The sequence below is a fragment of the Somniosus microcephalus genome, chromosome 4, assembly GCF_052327205.1.
Source record: "Somniosus microcephalus isolate GS21.2 chromosome 4, FLI_Smic_1.0, whole genome shotgun sequence".
NCBI classification, from domain to species: Eukaryota; Metazoa; Chordata; class Chondrichthyes; order Squaliformes; family Somniosidae; genus Somniosus; species Somniosus microcephalus.
The window spans coordinates 4757102-4775259 of NC_140990.1; the positions used below are offsets into that span (position 1 = coordinate 4757102).

Below are 18158 nucleotides of genomic sequence, written 5' to 3' on the forward strand. Positions count from 1 at the left end.
GGAGTCACAGTCTGACCTCTCGCCCTCAGTCGGGGAGTCACAGCCTGACCCCTCGCCCTCAGTCGGGGGTCACGGTGTGACCTCTCGCCCTCGGGAGGCCGGAGAGCTGGGGGGGTTTGGTGCGTGGGTTGTCTGGCCGGAGCCGACGTGTGACCTGGACCGGCGGGCGGTGGGTATGCGACCCGGGGAGCGAGCGAGCGGGTGTGTGGCCGGCGAGCGAGCCGGCAGACTTTGTGTGGGGGTGGAGCGGGCGGGTGTGCGAGCCGGTGAGCGGGCAGCCTGTGTACGAGCCGGTCACTGGACACTCTCTCCTCTCTCCAGGCGAATCATTAACAAGCACACTGACGATACTCTGGGTGATTGCTCCTTCCTCAACACCTGTTTCCACATGGACACTTGCAAGTACGTTCACTATGAGATCGACAGCTCTCTGGACGACTCCCAGTGCCTCCCCATGGCCGAGAAAACCTCCGGCGACACCGCCCTCAACAAGACCGTCAGCAGCGACCCCAGCCTGGGGAAACTCTTCCCCCCACAGGTGAGAGCGCGCAAGGCTGCGCAGTACTGGCGTCCTAAATAGACCCTGCGCCCGGGCCACGGGTAAGAGAGAAAGACACATAGCGAGAGGATTCGAGTACAGGAACAAGGATGTCTTGCTGCAGTTGTACAGGGCCTTGGTGAGACCACAGCTTGAGCATTGTGTGCAGTTTTGGTCGCCTTATCTGAGGAAGGATGTTCTTGCCATGGAGGGAGTGCAGCGAAGATTCACCAGGCTGATACCTGGGATGGCAGGAATGAGGAGAGATTGGGTCGATTTGGCCGATATTCGCTGGAGTTTAGAAGAGTGAGAGGGGATCTCATTGAAACTTATAAAATTCTGACAGGCCTGGACAGACTGGATGCAGGAAGGATGTTCCCGATGGCCGGGGAGTCCAGAACCAGGGGTCACAGTCTAAGGATAAGGGGTAAGCCATTTAGGACAGAGATGAGGAGGAATTTCTTCACCCAGAGAGTGGTGAACCTGTGGAATTCTCTACCACAGAATGCAGTAGAGGCCAATTCATTAAATATATTCAAGAAGGAGTTGGATATATTTCTTAAGGCTAAAGGGATCAAGGGATATGGGGAGAAAGCAGGGACAGGGTACTGAATTTGGATGATCAGCCATGATCTCATTGAATGGCGGAGCAGGCTCGAGGGGCCGAATGGCCTACTCCTGCTCCTATCTTCTGTGTTTCTATGCTGCAGACACGTTCTAACCAGCTGTTCTCCGCTCTGTTCCACGCCATTCTCCCCGTTCCCCTTCTTCCCCCCCCCCCCACCCCTTCAGTGGATCTGCTGTGACATCCGTTTCCTGGATGTCAGTATCCTGGGGAAGTTTGCGGTGGTCATGGCCGATCCTCCCTGGGATATTCACATGGAGCTGCCGTACGGGACGCTGACTGACGACGAGATGAGATGGCTCAATATCCCCGTGCTCCAGGACGACGGATTCCTCTTCCTCTGGGTCACCGGCCGGTAAGACCATCAGAAATAGGAGCAGGTGTCGGCCGTACGGCCCCTCGAGCCTGCTCCGCCATTCAATGAGATCATGGCTGATCATCGACCTCAACTCCACATTGCCGCCCAATCTCCATATCCCTCGATTCCCCGAGAGTCCAAAAATCTGTCGATCTCCGCCTTGAATATACTCAAAGACTCAGCATTCACAGCCCTCTGGGGCAGAGAATTCCAAAGATTCACAACCCTCTGAGTGAAGAAATTCCTCCTCATCTCAGTCCTAAATGGCCGTCCCCTTATCCTGAGACTGTGCCCCCTAGTTCTAGACACTCCAGTCCAGGGGAAACAACCTCTCAGCATCTACCCTGTCAATCCCCCTCAGAATCTTATATGTTTCATAAGAACATAAGAAATAGGAGCAGGAGTAGGCCAATCGGCCCCTCGAGCCTGCTCCGCCATTTAATAAGATCATGGCTGATCTGATCCTAACCGCCAATCTACTATCACAGAACCATCTCCTGAATCTAACAGAATTAGATACACGAAATAGGAGCAGGATCAGGCTACACGGCCCCTGGGCCCGCTCCGCTACCCACAGGGCCATGACCGACCCGAACCTAGACTCATGTCCAAATTCCTGGCCGCTCCCCGTAACCCTTAATTCCCTTTACTTCTAGGAAACTGTCTATTTCTGTTTTAAATTTATGTAATGATGTAGCTTCTACAGCTTTTTGGGGCAGCATATTCCATGGACCTACCACCCTCTGAGTGAAGTAGTTCCTCCTCATCTCAGTTTTGAAAGAGCAGCCCCTTATTCTAAGACTAATAATAATAATAATTCAACTTTATTGTCATTGTACAATGCACAAGTACATGAACAACGAAATGTGATCTTGCAAGCTCCCATGAGCCCAGTACAAATAACATTAACATTAAACGTAAATAGCACCGTCCTGGGAGAAGCAAAGCCGCTGCGTCTGTGCGCGCCGCCATTCCATTTCCACCATTCCTCTTGTCTGACAATCTTCAGCCCAACGCCCGGGCCTGCTCACCAGCCGCCCCTCCCGGGGCTCCTTCCGTGACCTTCTCACCAGCCGCCCCTCCTCGGGGCTCCTTCCGTGACCTTCTGCACCTGGTCTTCCCTGATGGTCACCCCTCCAGGTACTAACCAGGCCTGGCTCTGCTTAGCTTCCAAGCCTTGCCAGTGACCCTCCAGAGAGTATCGGCCCAATCTACACAATCTCTCAACATAGGACAACCCTCTCATCCCAGGAATCAATCCAGTGAACCTTCGTTGCACCGCCTCCAAGGCAAGTATATCCTTCCTTAGATAAGGAGACCAAAACTGTGCCCAGTACTCCAGGTGTGTCATAGAGTCATACAGCACAGAAAGAGGCCCTTCGGCCCATCGTGTCCACGCCGGCCATCAAGCCCTGTCTATTCTAATCCCATTTTCCCACACTTGGTCCGTAGCCTTGTATGCTATGGCGTTTCAAGTGCTCATCTAAATGCTTCTTGAATGTTGTGAGGGTTCCTGCCTCTACCACCCTTTCAGGCAGTGAGTTCCAGATTCCAACCACCCTCTGGGTGAAAAAGTTTTTCCTCAAATCCCCTCTAAACCTCCTGCCCCTTACCTTGAATCTATGCCCCCTGGTTATTGACCCCTCTACTAAGGGGAAAAGTTCTTTTCTATCTACCCTATCTATGCCCCTCATAATTTTGTACACCTCAATCAGGTCCCCCCTCAGCCTTCTCTGCTCTAAGGAAAACAACCCCAGCCTGTCCAGCCTTTCTTCATAGCTGAAGCGCTCCATCCCAGGTAACATCCTGGTGAATCTCCTCTGCACCCTCTCCAATGTAATCACATCCTTCCTATAGTGAGGCGACCAGAACTGCACACAGTACTCCAGCTGTGGCCTAACTAGCGTTTTGTACAGCTCCATCATAACCTCCCTGCTCTTATATTCTATGCCTCGGCTAATGAAGGCAAGTATCCCATATGCCTTTTTAACCACCTTATCTACCTGTCCTGCTGCCTTCAGGGATCTATGTACATGCACACCAAGGTCCCTCTGATCCTCTGTCCTTCCTAGGGTCTTACCATTCATTGTGTATTCCCTTGCCTTGTTAGTCCCTCCAAAATGCATCACCTCACACTTTTCAGGTTTAAATTCCATTTGCCACTGTCCTGCCCATCTGACCAACCTGTCTATATCGTCCTGTAGCCTGAGGCTTCCCTCTTCGCTATTTACCACTCCCCCAGTTTTTGTGTCATCTGCGAACTTACTGATCATACCTCCTACATTCATATCTAAATCATTAATGTGGCCTCACCAGGGCCCTGTACAATTGTAGCAAGACTTCCTTACTCTTATACTGCAACCCCCTTGCAATAAAGGCCAACATGCCATTTGCCTTTCTAATTGCTTGCTGTACCTGCATGCTAGCTTTCTGTGTTTCCTGTACGAGGACACCTAAATCTCTCTGACCACCAACATTTGAAAGTTTCTCGCCATTTAAAAAATATCCTGTTTTTCTATTCTTCCTACCAAAGTGAATAAGAACATAAGAAATAGGAGCAGGAGTAGGCCAATCGGCCCCTCGAGCCTGCTCCGCCACTCAATAAGATCATGGCTGATCTGATCCTAACCGCCAATCCACTATCACTGAACCATCTCCTGAATCTAACAGAATTAGACACATGAAATAGGAGCAGGATCAGGCTACACGGCCCCTGGGCCTGCTCCGCTACCCACAGGGCCATGACCGATCCGAACCTAGACTCATGTCCAAATTCCTGCCCGCTCCCCGTAACCCTTAATTCCCTTTACTTCTAGGAAACTGTCTATTTCTGTTTAAAATTTATGTAATGATGTAGCTTCTACAGCTTTTTGGGGCAGCATATTCCATGGACCTACCACCCTCTGAGTTAAGTAGTTCCTCCTCATCTCAGTTTTGAAAGAGCAGCCCCTTATTCTAAGACTATGCCCCCTAGTTCTAGTTTCACACATCATCGGGAACATCCTCCCCGCATCCACCCGATCCAACCCCTTCACAATCTTATATGTTTCAATAAGGTCGCCTCTCATTCTTCTGAACTCCAATGAGTAGAGTCCCAATCTACTCAACCTCTCCTCCTATGTCCATCCCCTCATCCCCGGGATTAACCGAGTGAACCTTCTTTGTACTGACTTGAGAGCAAGTATGTCCTTTCTTAAGTATGGACACCAAAACTGTATGCAGTATTCCAGGTGTGGTCTCACCAATACCTTGTACAACTGAAGCAATACCTCCCTATTTTTATATTCTATCCCCCTAGCAATGAAAGCCAACATTCCATTGGCCTTCTTAATCACTTGCTGCACCTGCATACTAACCTTTTGAGTTTTGTGCACCAGGACCCCCAGATCCCTTTGTACTTCAGTACTTTCCAGTTTCTTGCCATTAAGGTAATAACTTGCTCTAGATTTTTCCTGCCAAAGTGCATAACCTCACACTTTCCAGTATTGTATTCCATCTGCCAAATCTCTGCCCACTTACTTAGCCTGTCTATGTCCCCTTGCAGGTTTTTTATGTCCTCCTCACTCACTACTTTCCCTCCCATCTTAGTGTCATCAGCAAACTTGGATACATTACACTCGGTCCCTTCATCTAGGTCATTGATGTAGATTGTAAATAGCTGAGGCCCCAACACTGATCCTTGCGGCACCTCGCTAGTTACAGCCTGCCAACTGGAAAATGACCCGTTAACCCCGACTCTCTGTTTTCTGTCTGTTAACCAATCCTCAATCCATCCTGCTACTATTTTACCCCCAACCCCATGAGCCCTTATCTTGTGTAATAACCTTTTATGTGGCACCTTATCACATGCCTTTTGGAAATCCAAATATACTACATCCATTGGTTCCCCTTTATCTACCCTGCTGGTTACATCCTGTTCTCTCTCTCTCTCTCTCTATTGTTGACCCTCTCACGTTCTCTCTCTCTATTGATGACCCTCTCTCGTTCTCTCTCTCTATTGATGACCCTCTCTCGTTCTCTCTCTATTGATGACCCTCTCTCGTTCTCTCTCTATTGATGACCCTCTCACGTTCTCTCTCTCCATTGATGACCCTCTCACGTTCTCTCTCTTTATTGATGACCCTCTCACGTTCTCTCTCTCCATTGATGACCCTCTCTCGTTCTCTCTCTCTATTGATGACCCTCTCACGTTCTCTCTCTCTATTGATGACCCTCTCACGTTCTCTCTCTCCATTGATGACCCTCTCACGTTCTCTCTCTTTATTGATGACCCTCTCACGTTCTCTCTCTCTATTGATGACCCTCTCACGTTCTCTCTCTCCATTGATGACCCTCTCTCGTTCTCTCTCTCTATTGATGACCCTCTCTCGTTCTCTCTCTCTATTGATGACCCTCTCTCGTTCTCTCTCTCTATTGATGACCCTCTCACGTTCTCTCTCTCTATTGATGACCCTCTCACGTTCTCTCTCTCTATTGATGACCCTCTCTCGTTCTTTCTCTCTATTGATGACCCTCTCACGTTCTCTCTCTTTATTGATGACCCTCTCACGTTCTCTCTCTCTATTGATGACCCTCTCACGTTCTCTCTCTCCATTGATGACCCTCTCTCGTTCTCTCTCTCTATTGATGACCCTCTCACGTTCTCTCTCTCTATTGATGACCCTCTCACGTTCTCTCTCTCTCTATTGATGACCCTCTCTCGTTCTCTCTCTCTATTGATGACCCTCTCACGTTCTCTCTCTCTATTGATGACCCTCTCACGTTCTCTCTCTATTGATGACCCTCTCTCGTTCTCTCTCTCTATTGATGACCCTCTCACGTTCTCTCTCTCTATTGATGACCCTCTCATGTTCTCTCTCTCTATTGATGACCCTCTCACGTTCTCTCTCTCTATTGATGACCCTCTCTCGTTCTCTCTCTCTATTGATGACCCTCTCACGTTCTCTCTCTCTATTGATGACCCTCTCACGTTCTCTCTCTCTATTGATGACACTCTCACGTTCTCTCTCTCTCTTGATGACCCTCTCTCGTTCTCTCTCTCTATTCATGACCCTCTCACGTTCTCTCTCTATTGATGACCCCCTCTCGTTCTCTCTCTCTATTGATGACCCTCTCACGTTCTCTCTCTCTATTGATGACCCTCTCTCTCTCTCTCTATTGATGACACTCTCACGTTCTCTCTCTCTATTGATGACCCTCTCACGTTCTCTCTCTCTATTGATGACCCTCTCACGTTCTCTCTCTCTATTGATGACCCTCTCACGTTCTCTCTCTCTATTGATGACCCTCTCACGTTCTCTCTCTCTATTGATGACCCTCTCACGTTCTCTCTCTCTATTGATGACCCTCTCTCATTCTCTCTCTCTCTATTGATGACCCTCTCTCGTTCTCTCTCTCTATTGATGACCCTCTCACGTTCTCTCTCTCTATTGATGACCCTCTCTCGTTCTCTCTCTATTGATGACCCTCTCACGTTCTCTCTCTCTATTGATGACCCTCTCACGTTCTCTCTCTCTATTGATGACCCTCTCTCGTTCTCTCTCTATTGATGACCCTCTCTCGTTCTCTCTCTCTATTGAAGACCCTCTCACGTTCTCTCTCTCTATTGATGACCCTCTCACGTTCTCTCTCTCTGTTGATGACCCTCTCACGTTCTCTCTCTCTATTGATGACCCTCTCTCGTTCTCTCTCTCTATTGATGACCCTCTCACGTTCTCTCTCTCTATTGATGACCCTCTCACGTTCTCTCTCTCTATTGATGACCCTCTCTCATTCTCTCTCTCTATTGATGACCCTCTCACGTTCTCTCTCTCTATTGATGACCCTCTCTCGTTCTCTCTCTCTATTGATGACCCTCTCTCGTCCTCTCTCTCTATTGATGACCCTCTCACGTTCTCTCTCTCTATTGATGACCCTCTCACGTTCTCTCTCTCTATTGATGACCCTCTCACGTTCTCTCTCTCTATTGATGACCCTCTCACGTTCTCTCTATTGATGACCCTCTCTCGTTCTCTCTCTCTATTGATGAACCTCTCACGTTCTCTCTATTGATGACCCTCTCTCGTTCTCTCTCTCTATTGATGACCCTCTCACGTTCTCTCGCTCTATTGATGACCCTCTCTCGTTCTCTCTCTCTATTGATGACCCTCTCACGTTCTCTCTCTCTATTGATGACCCTCTCACGTTCTCTCTCTCTATTGATGACCCTCTCACGTTCTCTCTCTCTATTGATGACCCTCTCTCGTTCTCTCTCTCTATTGATGACCCTCTCTCGTTCTCTCTCTATTGATGACCCTCTCACGTTCTCTCTCTCTATTGATGACCCTCTCTCGTTCTCTCTCTCTATTGATGACCCTCTCTCGTTCTCTCTCTCTATTGATGACCCTCTCACGTTCTCTCTCTCTATTGATGACCCTCTCTCGTTCTCTCTCTCTATTGATGACCCTCTCACGTTCTCTCTCTCTATTGATGACCCTCTCACGTTCTCTCTCTCTATTGATGACCCTCTCACGTTCTCTCTCTCTATTGATGACCCTCTCACGTTCTCACTCTCTATTGATGACCCTCTCTCGTTCTCTCTCTCTATTGATGACCCTCTCACGTTCTCTCTCTCTCTATTGATGACCCTCTCTCGTTCTCTGTCTCTATTGATGACCCTCTCACGTTCTCTCTCTCTATTGATGACCCTCTCACGTTCTCTCTCTCTATTGATGACCCTCTCACGTTCTCTCTCTCTATTGATGACCCTCTCACGTTCTCTCTCTCTATTGATGACCCTCTCACGTTCTCACTCTCTATTGATGACCCTCTCACGTTCTCTCTCTCTATTGATGACCCTCTCACGTTCTCTCTCTCTATTGATGACCCTCTCTCGTTCTCTCTCTCTATTGATGACCCTCTCACGTTCTCTCTCTCTATTGATGAACCTCTCTCGTTCTCTCTCTCTATTGATGACCCTCTCTCGTTCTCTCTCTCTATTGATGACCCTCTCTCGTTCTCTCTCTCTATTGATGACCCTCTCTCGTTCTCTCTCTCTATTGATGACCCTCTCACGTTCTCTCTCTATTGATGACCCTCTCACGTTCTCTCTCTCTATTGATGACCCTCTCACGTTCTCTCTCTATTGATGACCCTCTCACGTTCTCTCTCTCTATTGATGACCCTCTCTCGTTCTCTCTCTCTATTGATGACCCTCTCACGTTCTCTCTCTCTATTGATGACCTTCTCTCGTTCTCTCTATCTATTGATGACCCTCTCACGTTCTCTCTCTCTATTGATGACCCTCTCTCGTTCTCTCTATCTATTGATGACACTCTCACGTTCTCTCTCTCTATTGATGACCCTCTCTCGTTCTCTCTCTCTATTGATGACCCTCTCTCGTTCTCTCTCTCTATTGATGACCCTCTCACGTTCTCTCTCTCTATTGATGACCCTCTCACGTTCTCTCTCTCTATTGATGACCCTCTCACGTTCTCTCTCTCTCTATTGATGAACCTCTCTCGTTCTCTCTCTCTATTGATGACCCTCTCTCGTTCTCTCTATTGATGACCCTCTCACGTTCTCTCTCTCTATTGATGACCATCTCACGTTCTCTCTCTCTATTGATGACCCTCTCACGTTCTCTCTCTCTATTGATGACCCTCTCACGTTCTCTCTCTCTATTGATGACCCTCTCACGTTCTCTCTCTCTATTGATGACCCTCTCACGTTCTCTCTCTCTATTGATGACCCTCTCACGTTCTCTCTCTCTATTGATGACCCTCTCTTGTTCTCTCTCTCTATTGATGACCCTCTCACGTTCTCTATCTATTGATGACCCTCTCACGTTCTCTCTCTCTATTGATGACCCTCTCACGTTCTCTCTCTCTATTGATGACCCTCTCACGTTCTCTCTCTCTATTGATGACCCTCTCACGTTCTCTCTCTCTATTGATGACCCTCTCACGTTCTCTCTCTATTGATGACCCCCTCTCGTTCTCTCTATTGATGACCCTCTCACGTTCTCTCTCTCTATTGATGACCCTCTCTCTCTCTCTCTATTGATGACACTCTCACGTTCTCTCTCTCTATTGATGACCCTCTCTCGTTCTCTCTCTCTATTGATGACCCTCTCACGTTCTCTCTCTCTATTGATGACCCTCTCACGTTCTCTCTCTCTATTGATGACCCTCTCACGTTCTCTCTCTCTATTGATGACCCTCTCACGTTCTCACTCTCTATTGATGACCCTCTCTCGTTCTCTCTCTCTCTATTGATGACCCTCTCACGTTCTCTCTCTCTCTATTGATGACCCTCTCTCGTTCTCTGTCTCTATTGATGACCCTCTCACGTTCTCTCTCTCTATTGATGACCCTCTCACGTTCTCTCTCTCTATTGATGACCCTCTCACGTTCTCTCTCTCTATTGATGACCCTCTCACGTTCTCTCTATTGATGACCCTCTCTCGTTCTCTCTCTCTATTGATGACCCTCTCACGTTCTCTCGCTCTATTGATGACCCTCTCTCGTTCTCTCTCTCTATTGATGACCCTCTCACGTTCTCTCTCTCTATTGATGACCCTCTCACGTTCTCTCTCTCTATTGATGACCCTCTCACGTTCCATCTCTCTCTATTGATGACCCTCTCTCGTTCTCTCTCTCTATTGATGACCCTCTCTCGTTCTCTCTCTATTGATGACCCTCTCACGTTCTCTCTCTCTATTGATGACCCTCTCTCGTTCTCTCTCTCTATTGATGACCCTCTCTCGTTCTCTCTCTCTATTGATGACCCTCTCACGTTCTCTCTCTCTATTGATGACCCTCTCTCTCTCTATTGATGACACTCTCACGTTCTCTCTCTCTATTGATGACCCTCTCATGTTCTCTCTCTCTATTGATGACCCTCTCACGTTCTCTCTCTCTATTGATGACCCTCTCTCGTTCTCTCTCTCTATTGATGACCCTCTCACGTTCTCTCTCTCTATTGATGACCCTCTCACGTTCTCTCTCTCTATTGATGACCCTCTCACGTTCTCTCTCTCTATTGATGACCCTCTCTTGTTCTCTCTCTCTATTGATGACCCTCTCACGTTCTCTATCTATTGATGACCCTCTCACGTTCTCTCTCTCTATTGATGACCCTCTCACGTTCTCTCTCTCTATTGATGACCCTCTCACGTTCTCTCTCTCTATTGATGACCCTCTCACGTTCTCTCTCTCTATTGATGACCCTCTCACGTTCTCTCTCTCTATTGATGACCCTCTCACGTTCTCTCTCTCTATTGATGACCCTCTCACGTTCTCTCTCTCTATTGATGACCCTCTCTTGTTCTCTCTCTCTATTGATGACCCTCTCACGTTCTCTATCTATTGATGACCCTCTCACGTTCTCTCTCTCTATTGATGACCCTCTCACGTTCTCTCTCTCTATTGATGACCCTCTCACGTTCTCTCTCTCTATTGATGACCCTCTCACGTTCTCTCTCTCTATTGATGACCCTCTCACGTTCTCTCTCTATTGATGACCCCCTCTCGTTCTCTCTCTCTATTGATGACCCTCTCACGTTCTCTCTCTCTATTGATGACCCTCTCTCTCTCTCTCTATTGATGACACTCTCACGTTCTCTCTCTCTATTGATGACCCTCTCTCGTTCTCTCTCTCTATTGATGACCCTCTCACGTTCTCTCTCTCTATTGATGACCCTCTCACGTTCTCTCTCTCTATTGATGACCCTCTCACGTTCTCTCTCTCTATTGATGACCCTCTCACGTTCTCACTCTCTATTGATGACCCTCTCTCGTTCTCTCTCTCTATTGATGACCCTCTCACGTTCTCTCTCTCTCTATTGATGACCCTCTCTCGTTCTCTGTCTCTATTGATGACCCTCTCACGTTCTCTCTCTCTATTGATGACCCTCTCACGTTCTCTCTCTCTATTGATGACCCTCTCACGTTCTCTCTCTCTATTGATGACCCTCTCACGTTCTCTCTCTCTATTGATGACCCTCTCACGTTCTCTCTCTCTATTGATGACCCTCTCTCGTTCTCTCTCTCTATTGATGACCCTCTCTCGTTCTCTCTCTCTATTGATGACCCTCTCACGTTCTCTCTCTCTATTGATGACCCTCTCACGTTCTCTCTCTATTGATGACCCCCTCTCGTTCTCTCTCTCTATTGATGACCCTCTCACGTTCTCTCTCTCTATTGATGACCCTCTCTCTCTCTCTCTCTCTATTGATGACACTCTCACGTTCTCTCTCTCTATTGATGACCCTCTCTCGTTCTCTCTCTCTATTGATGACCCTCTCACGTTCTCTCTCTCTATTGATGACCCTCTCACGTTCTCTCTCTCTATTGATGACCCTCTCACGTTCTCTCTCTCTATTGATGACCCTCTCACGTTCTCTCTCTCTATTGATGACCCTCTCACGTTCTCTCTCTCTATTGATGACCCTCTCACGTTCTCTCTATTGATGACCCTCTCTCGTTCTCTCTCTCTATTGATGACCCTCTCTCGTTCTCTCTCTCTATTGATGACCCTCTCACGTTCTCTCGCTCTATTGATGACCCACTCTCGTTCTCTCTCTCTATTGATGACCCTCTCACGTTCTCTCTCTCTATTGATGACCCTCTCTCGTTCTCTCTCTCTATTGATGACCCTCTCACGTTCTCTCTCTCTATTGATGACCCTCTCTCTCTCTCTCTATTGATGACACTCTCACGTTCTCTCTCTCTATTGATGACCCTCTCATGTTCTCTCTCTCTATTGATGACCCTCTCTCGTTCTCTCTCTCTATTGATGACCCTCTCACGTTCTCTCTCTCTCTATTGATGACCCTCTCTCGTTCTCTGTCTCTATTGATGACCCTCTCACGTTCTCTCTCTCTATTGATGACCCTCTCACGTTCTCTCTCTCTATTGATGACCCTCTCACGTTCTCTCTCTCTATTGATGACCCTCTCACGTTCTCTCTCTCTCTATTGATGACCCTCTCACGTTCTCACTCTCTATTGATGACCCTCTCACGTTCTCTCTCTCTATTGATGACCCTCTCACGTTCTCTCTCTCTATTGATGACCCTCTCTCGTTCTCTCTATTGATGACCCTCTCACGTTCTCTCTCTCTATTGATGAACCTCTCTCGTTCTCTCTCTCTATTGATGACCCTCTCTCGTTCTCTCTCTCTATTGATGACCCTCTCTCGTTCTCTCTCTCTATTGATGACCCTCTCTCGTTCTCTCTCTCTATTGATGACCCTCTCACGATCTCTCTCTCTCTATTGATGACCCTCTCACGTTCTCTCTCTCTATTGATGACCCTCTCACGTTCTCTCTCTATTGATGACCCTCTCACGTTCTCTCTCTCTATTGATGACCCTCTCTCGTTCTCTCTCTCTATTGATGACCCTCTCTCGTTCTCTCTCTCTATTGATGACCTTCTCTCGTTCTCTCTATCTATTGATGACCCTCTCACGTTCTCTCTCTCTATTGATGACCCTCTCTCGTTCTCTCTATCTATTGATGACACTCTCACGTTCTCTCTCTCTATTGATGACCCTCTCTCGTTCTCTCTCTCTATTGATGACCCTCTCTCGTTCTCTCTCTCTATTGATGACCCTCTCACGTTCTCTCTCTCTATTGATGACCCTCTCACGTTCTCTCTCTCTATTGATGACCCTCTCACGTTCTCTCTCTCTCTATTGATGAACCTCTCTCGTTCTCTCTCTCTATTGATGACCCTCTCTCGTTCTCTCTATTGATGACCCTCTCACGTTCTCTCTCTCTATTGATGACCCTCTCTCGTTCTCTCTCTCTATTGATGACCCTCTCACGTTCTCTCTCTCTATTGATGACCCTCTCTCTCTCTCTCTATTGATGACACTCTCACGTTCTCTCTCTCTATTGATGACCCTCTCATGTTCTCTCTCTCTATTGATGACCCTCTCTCGTTCTCTCTCTCTATTGATGACCCTCTCACGTTCTCTCTCTCTCTATTGATGACCCTCTCTCGTTCTCTGTCTCTATTGATGACCCTCTCACGTTCTCTCTCTCTATTGATGACCCTCTCACGTTCTCTCTCTCTATTGATGACCCTCTCACGTTCTCTCTCTCTATTGATGACCCTCTCACGTTCTCTCTCTCTATTGATGACCCTCTCACGTTCTCACTCTCTATTGATGACCCTCTCACGTTCTCTCTCTCTATTGATGACCCTCTCACGTTCTCTCTCTCTATTGATGACCCTCTCTCGTTCTCTCTATTGATGACCCTCTCACGTTCTCTCTCTCTATTGATGAACCTCTCTCGTTCTCTCTCTCTATTGATGACCCTCTCTCGTTCTCTCTCTCTATTGATGACCCTCTCTCGTTCTCTCTCTCTATTGATGACCCTCTCTCGTTCTCTCTCTCTATTGATGACCCTCTCACGATCTCTCTCTCTCTATTGATGACCCTCTCACGTTCTCTCTCTCTATTGATGACCCTCTCACGTTCTCTCTCTATTGATGACCCTCTCACGTTCTCTCTCTCTATTGATGACCCTCTCTCGTTCTCTCTCTCTATTGATGACCCTCTCTCGTTCTCTCTCTCTATTGATGACCTTCTCTCGTTCTCTCTATCTATTGATGACCCTCTCACGTTCTCTCTCTCTATTGATGACCCTCTCTCATTCTCTCTATCTATTGATGACACTCTCACGTTCTCTCTCTCTATTGATGACCCTCTCTCGTTCTCTCTCTCTATTGATGACCCTCTCTCGTTCTCTCTCTCTATTGATGACCCTCTCACGTTCTCTCTCTCTATTGATGACCCTCTCACGTTCTCTCTCTCTATTGATGACCCTCTCACGTTCTCTCTCTCTCTATTGATGAACCTCTCTAGTTCTCTCTCTCTATTGATGACCCTCTCTCGTTCTCTCTATTGATGACCCTCTCACGTTCTCTCTCTCTATTGATGACCCTCTCACGTTCTCTCTATTGATGACCCTCTCACGTTCTCTCTCTCTATTGATGACCCTCTCACGTTCTCTCTCTCTATTGATGACCCTCTCACGTTCTCTCTCTCTATTGATGACCCTCTCACGTTCTCTCTCTCTATTGATGACCCTCTCACGTTCTCTCTCTCTATTGATGACCCTCTCTTGTTCTCTCTCTCTATTGATGACCCTCTCACGTTCTCTATCTATTGATGACCCTCTCACGTTCTCTCTCTCTATTGATGACCCTCTCACGTTCTCTCTCTCTATTGATGACCCTCTCTCGTTCTCTCTATCTATTGATGACCCTCTCACGTTCTCTCTCTCTATTGATGACCCTCTCTTGTTCTCTCTCTCTATTGATGACCCTCTCTTGTTCTCTCTCTCTATTGATGACCCTCTCTCGTTCTCTCTCTCTATTGATGACCCTCTCACGTTCTCTCTCTCTATTGATGACCCTCTCACGTTCTCTCTCTCTATTGATGACCCTCTCTTGTTCTCTCTCTCTATTGATGACCCTCTCACGTTCTCTCTCTCTATTGATGACCCTCTCACGTTCTCTCTCTCTATTGATGACACTCTCACGTTCTCTCTCTCTATTGATGACCCTCTCACGTTCTCTCTCTCTATTGATGACCCTCTCACGTTCTCTCTCTCTATTGATGACCCTCTCACGTTCTCTATCTATTGATGACCCTCTCACGTTCTCTCTCTCTATTGATGACCCTCTCACGTTCTCCCTCTCTATTGATGACCCTCTCACGTTCTCTCTCTCTATTGATGACCCTCTCACGTTCTCTCTCTCTATTGATGACCCTCTCACGTTCTCCCTCTCTATTGATGACCCTCTCACGTTCTCTCTCTCTATTGATGACCCCCTCACGTTCTCTCTCTCTATTGATGACCCTCTCTTGTTCTCTCTCTCTATTGATGACCCTCTCACGTTCTCTCTCTCTATTGATGACCCTCTCTCGTTCTCTCTCTCTATTGATGACCCTCTCTCGTTCTATCTCTCTATTGATGACACTGTCTCGATCTCTCTCTCTATTGATGAACCCCTCTCGTTCTCTCTCTCTATTGATGACCCTCTCTCGTTCTCTCTCTCTATTGATGACCCTATCTCGTCCTCTCTATTGATGACCCTCTCACGTTCTCTCTCTCTATTGATGACACTCTCACGTTCTCTCTCTCTATTGATGAACCCCTCTCGTTCTCTCTCTCTATTGATGACCCCCCTCTCATTCTCTCTCTCTCTAGGGCGATGGAGTTGGGTCGGGAATGTTTGGAACTCTGGGGGTGAGTACCGAAAACGATTGATTTTCTGCTCGCTTTCACTTTCACACTTCTCCATCGATTAAAACCTCTCCTCCTTCATTCTTCAATCAGCTACGAGCGGGTGGATGAGATCATCTGGGTGAAGACCAATCAACTGCAGCGAATCATTCGGACTGGACGCACGGGGCACTGGCTTAATCACGGCAAGGAGCACTGTCTGGTACGTCTGTCTGTCTCTCCTGTCCTGTCTGTGAGTCTCTCTCTCTCTGTCTCTCTCCCCCATCCCCCTCTCCCTCTCCATCGGGTTCAGCCCACTCTCACTGTCTCTCTCGCTCCTTGCCTCCCTCACTCCCTCCCTGCCTTCACCCCCCCTCAGCCCTGTCTGTCGATGTGTTGTGTTTCACAAGCCCGGTTAATGCTCCTGTCCTTTTTCCTCTTGTTTTTCAGGTAGGGGTCAAAGGGAACCCTCAGGGTTTCAACCGGGGTCTGGACTGTGACGTCATTGTGGCAGAGGTCAGTGTATCCGTGCATTATACCGTACTCCCACCCCCCACTCCAACCTCGCACCTTTCCTGCTGTGCCTGTGTGTGTGTCTCTGTGTCTCTGTCTCTGTCTCTGTGTGTGAGTCTGTGTGTGTGTGAGTGAGTCTGTGTGTGTGTGTGTGTGTGAGTGAGTCTGTGAGTGAGTCTGTGTGTGAGTGAGTGTGTGTCTCAGTACCACACGGGCTCTGAGATCAGCTCGCCCAGCAGAGGCCGGGGACGCAGCCTGGGTCTCTCCTCTTTCTGTTGATTGCTGAAGTATCCCCCTCTCTGCAGGTCCGGTCCACCAGCCACAAACCCGACGAGATCTACGGAATGATCGAGCGTCTCTCGCCCGGGACTCGCAAAATCGAACTCTTCGGGAGACCCCACAATGTCCAGCCGAACTGGTGAGAGAGATTTACTCTGTATCTAACACGTGCTGTCCCTGCCCTGGGAGTGTTTGATGGGACAGTGTAGAGGGAGCTTTACTCTGTATCTAACCCGTGCTGTACCTGCCCTGGGAGTGTTTGATGGGACAGTGTAGAGGGAGCTTTACTGTCTATCTAACCCGTGCTGTACCTGCCCTGGGAGTGTTTGATGGGACAGTGTAGAGGGAGCTTTACTCTGTATCTAACCTGTGCTGCACCTGCCCTGGGAGTGTTTGATGGGACAGTGTAGAGGGAGCTTTACTCTGTATCTAACCCGTGCTGTATCTGCCCTGGGAGTGTTTGATGGGACAGTGTAGAGGGAGCTTTACTCTGTATCTAACCCGTGCTGTACCTGCCCTGGGAGTGTTTGATGGGACAGTGTAGAGGGAGCTGTACTCTGTATCTAACCTGAGCTTGATTCTGACCCTCCCTCTCTCTCTCCCTCTCTCAGGATTACTCTGGGGAACCAGTTGGATGGGATTCACTTGCTGGACCCGGATGTGGTTGCTCGATTTAAGAAACGTTACCCTGATGGAGTAATCACTAAATTGAAGAATATGTGAGCTGTGTCCCGGGGGAGAGTGGGGTCCGGAGGGTTGCTGTCTCTCTCTGGGCCTGAGGTGGAGAGAGACCGGGAATACACGCGGGGAGCGGGTTGGGGAGCGGGGTGGCTGTGTAATAGTTTCTGCTGTTATTCCTCCGGCTGGATGTTTCGATCTGTGGTTGTGCTTCAGTCGGGCTGCTTGTCTGAGATTAAAAACCGAGTCACGTGCTTCACACCTTATAGTTTATTCTTTGGGCCACTCGGATGCTGAGTGCCCCTCGCCCGAGGGCTTTGAGGCACCCACACAGAGCTGGACTGGAGTCACGTACGGGCCCAAGCCGCACATTCCCTCCCACACTGTTCCCACCGGGATCCAGCCCCACTTCAAAATGTGGAGTTAAAAGGCGAGTGGATCGAACGCTCGCGGAGTTTAAACCTTTCTCAGTCCTGGCCCCTCCGACAGTGTGGTGCTCCCTCAGTACTGCCCCTCTGACAGTGCGGCGCTCCCTCAGTACTGCCCCTCCGACAGTGCGGCGCTCCCTCAGTACTGCCCCTCCGACAGTGCGGCGCTCCCTCAGTACTGCCCCTCCGACAGTGCGGCGCTCCCTCAGTACTGCCCCTCCGACAGTGCGGCGCTCCCTCAGTACTGCCCCTCCGACAGTGCGGCGCTCCCTCAGTACTGCCCCTCCGACAGTGCGGTGCTCCCTCAGTACTGCCCCTCCGACAGTGCAGCGCTCCCTCAGTACTGCCCCTCCGACAGTGCGGCGCTCCCTCAGTACTGCCCCCTCCGACAGTGCGGCGCTCCCTCAGTACTGCCCCTCCAACAGTGCAGCGCTCCCTCAGTACTGCCCCTCCGACAGTGCAGCGCTCCCTCAGTACTGCCCCTCCGACAGTGCGGCGCTCCCTCAGTACTGCCCCCTC

At 48.8% G+C, this 18158-nt stretch overlaps 1 protein-coding gene across 1 annotated transcript; it reads left to right on the forward strand.

Moving 5' to 3' along the window:
* The first annotated feature begins 297 nt into the window (after positions 1–297).
* mettl3 (methyltransferase like 3) lies at positions 298–17465 on the forward strand. Its single transcript, XM_085984298.1, has 7 exons — positions 298–538; positions 1331–1518; positions 15727–15765; positions 15856–15964; positions 16192–16257; positions 16560–16672; positions 17145–17465. Exons 1-7 carry the CDS (start codon positions 389–391, stop codon positions 17254–17256), a joined length of 777 nt encoding a protein of 258 aa, XP_085840424.1. The 5' UTR covers positions 298–388; the 3' UTR covers positions 17257–17465.
* The last annotated feature ends 693 nt before the right edge of the window (positions 17466–18158 follow it).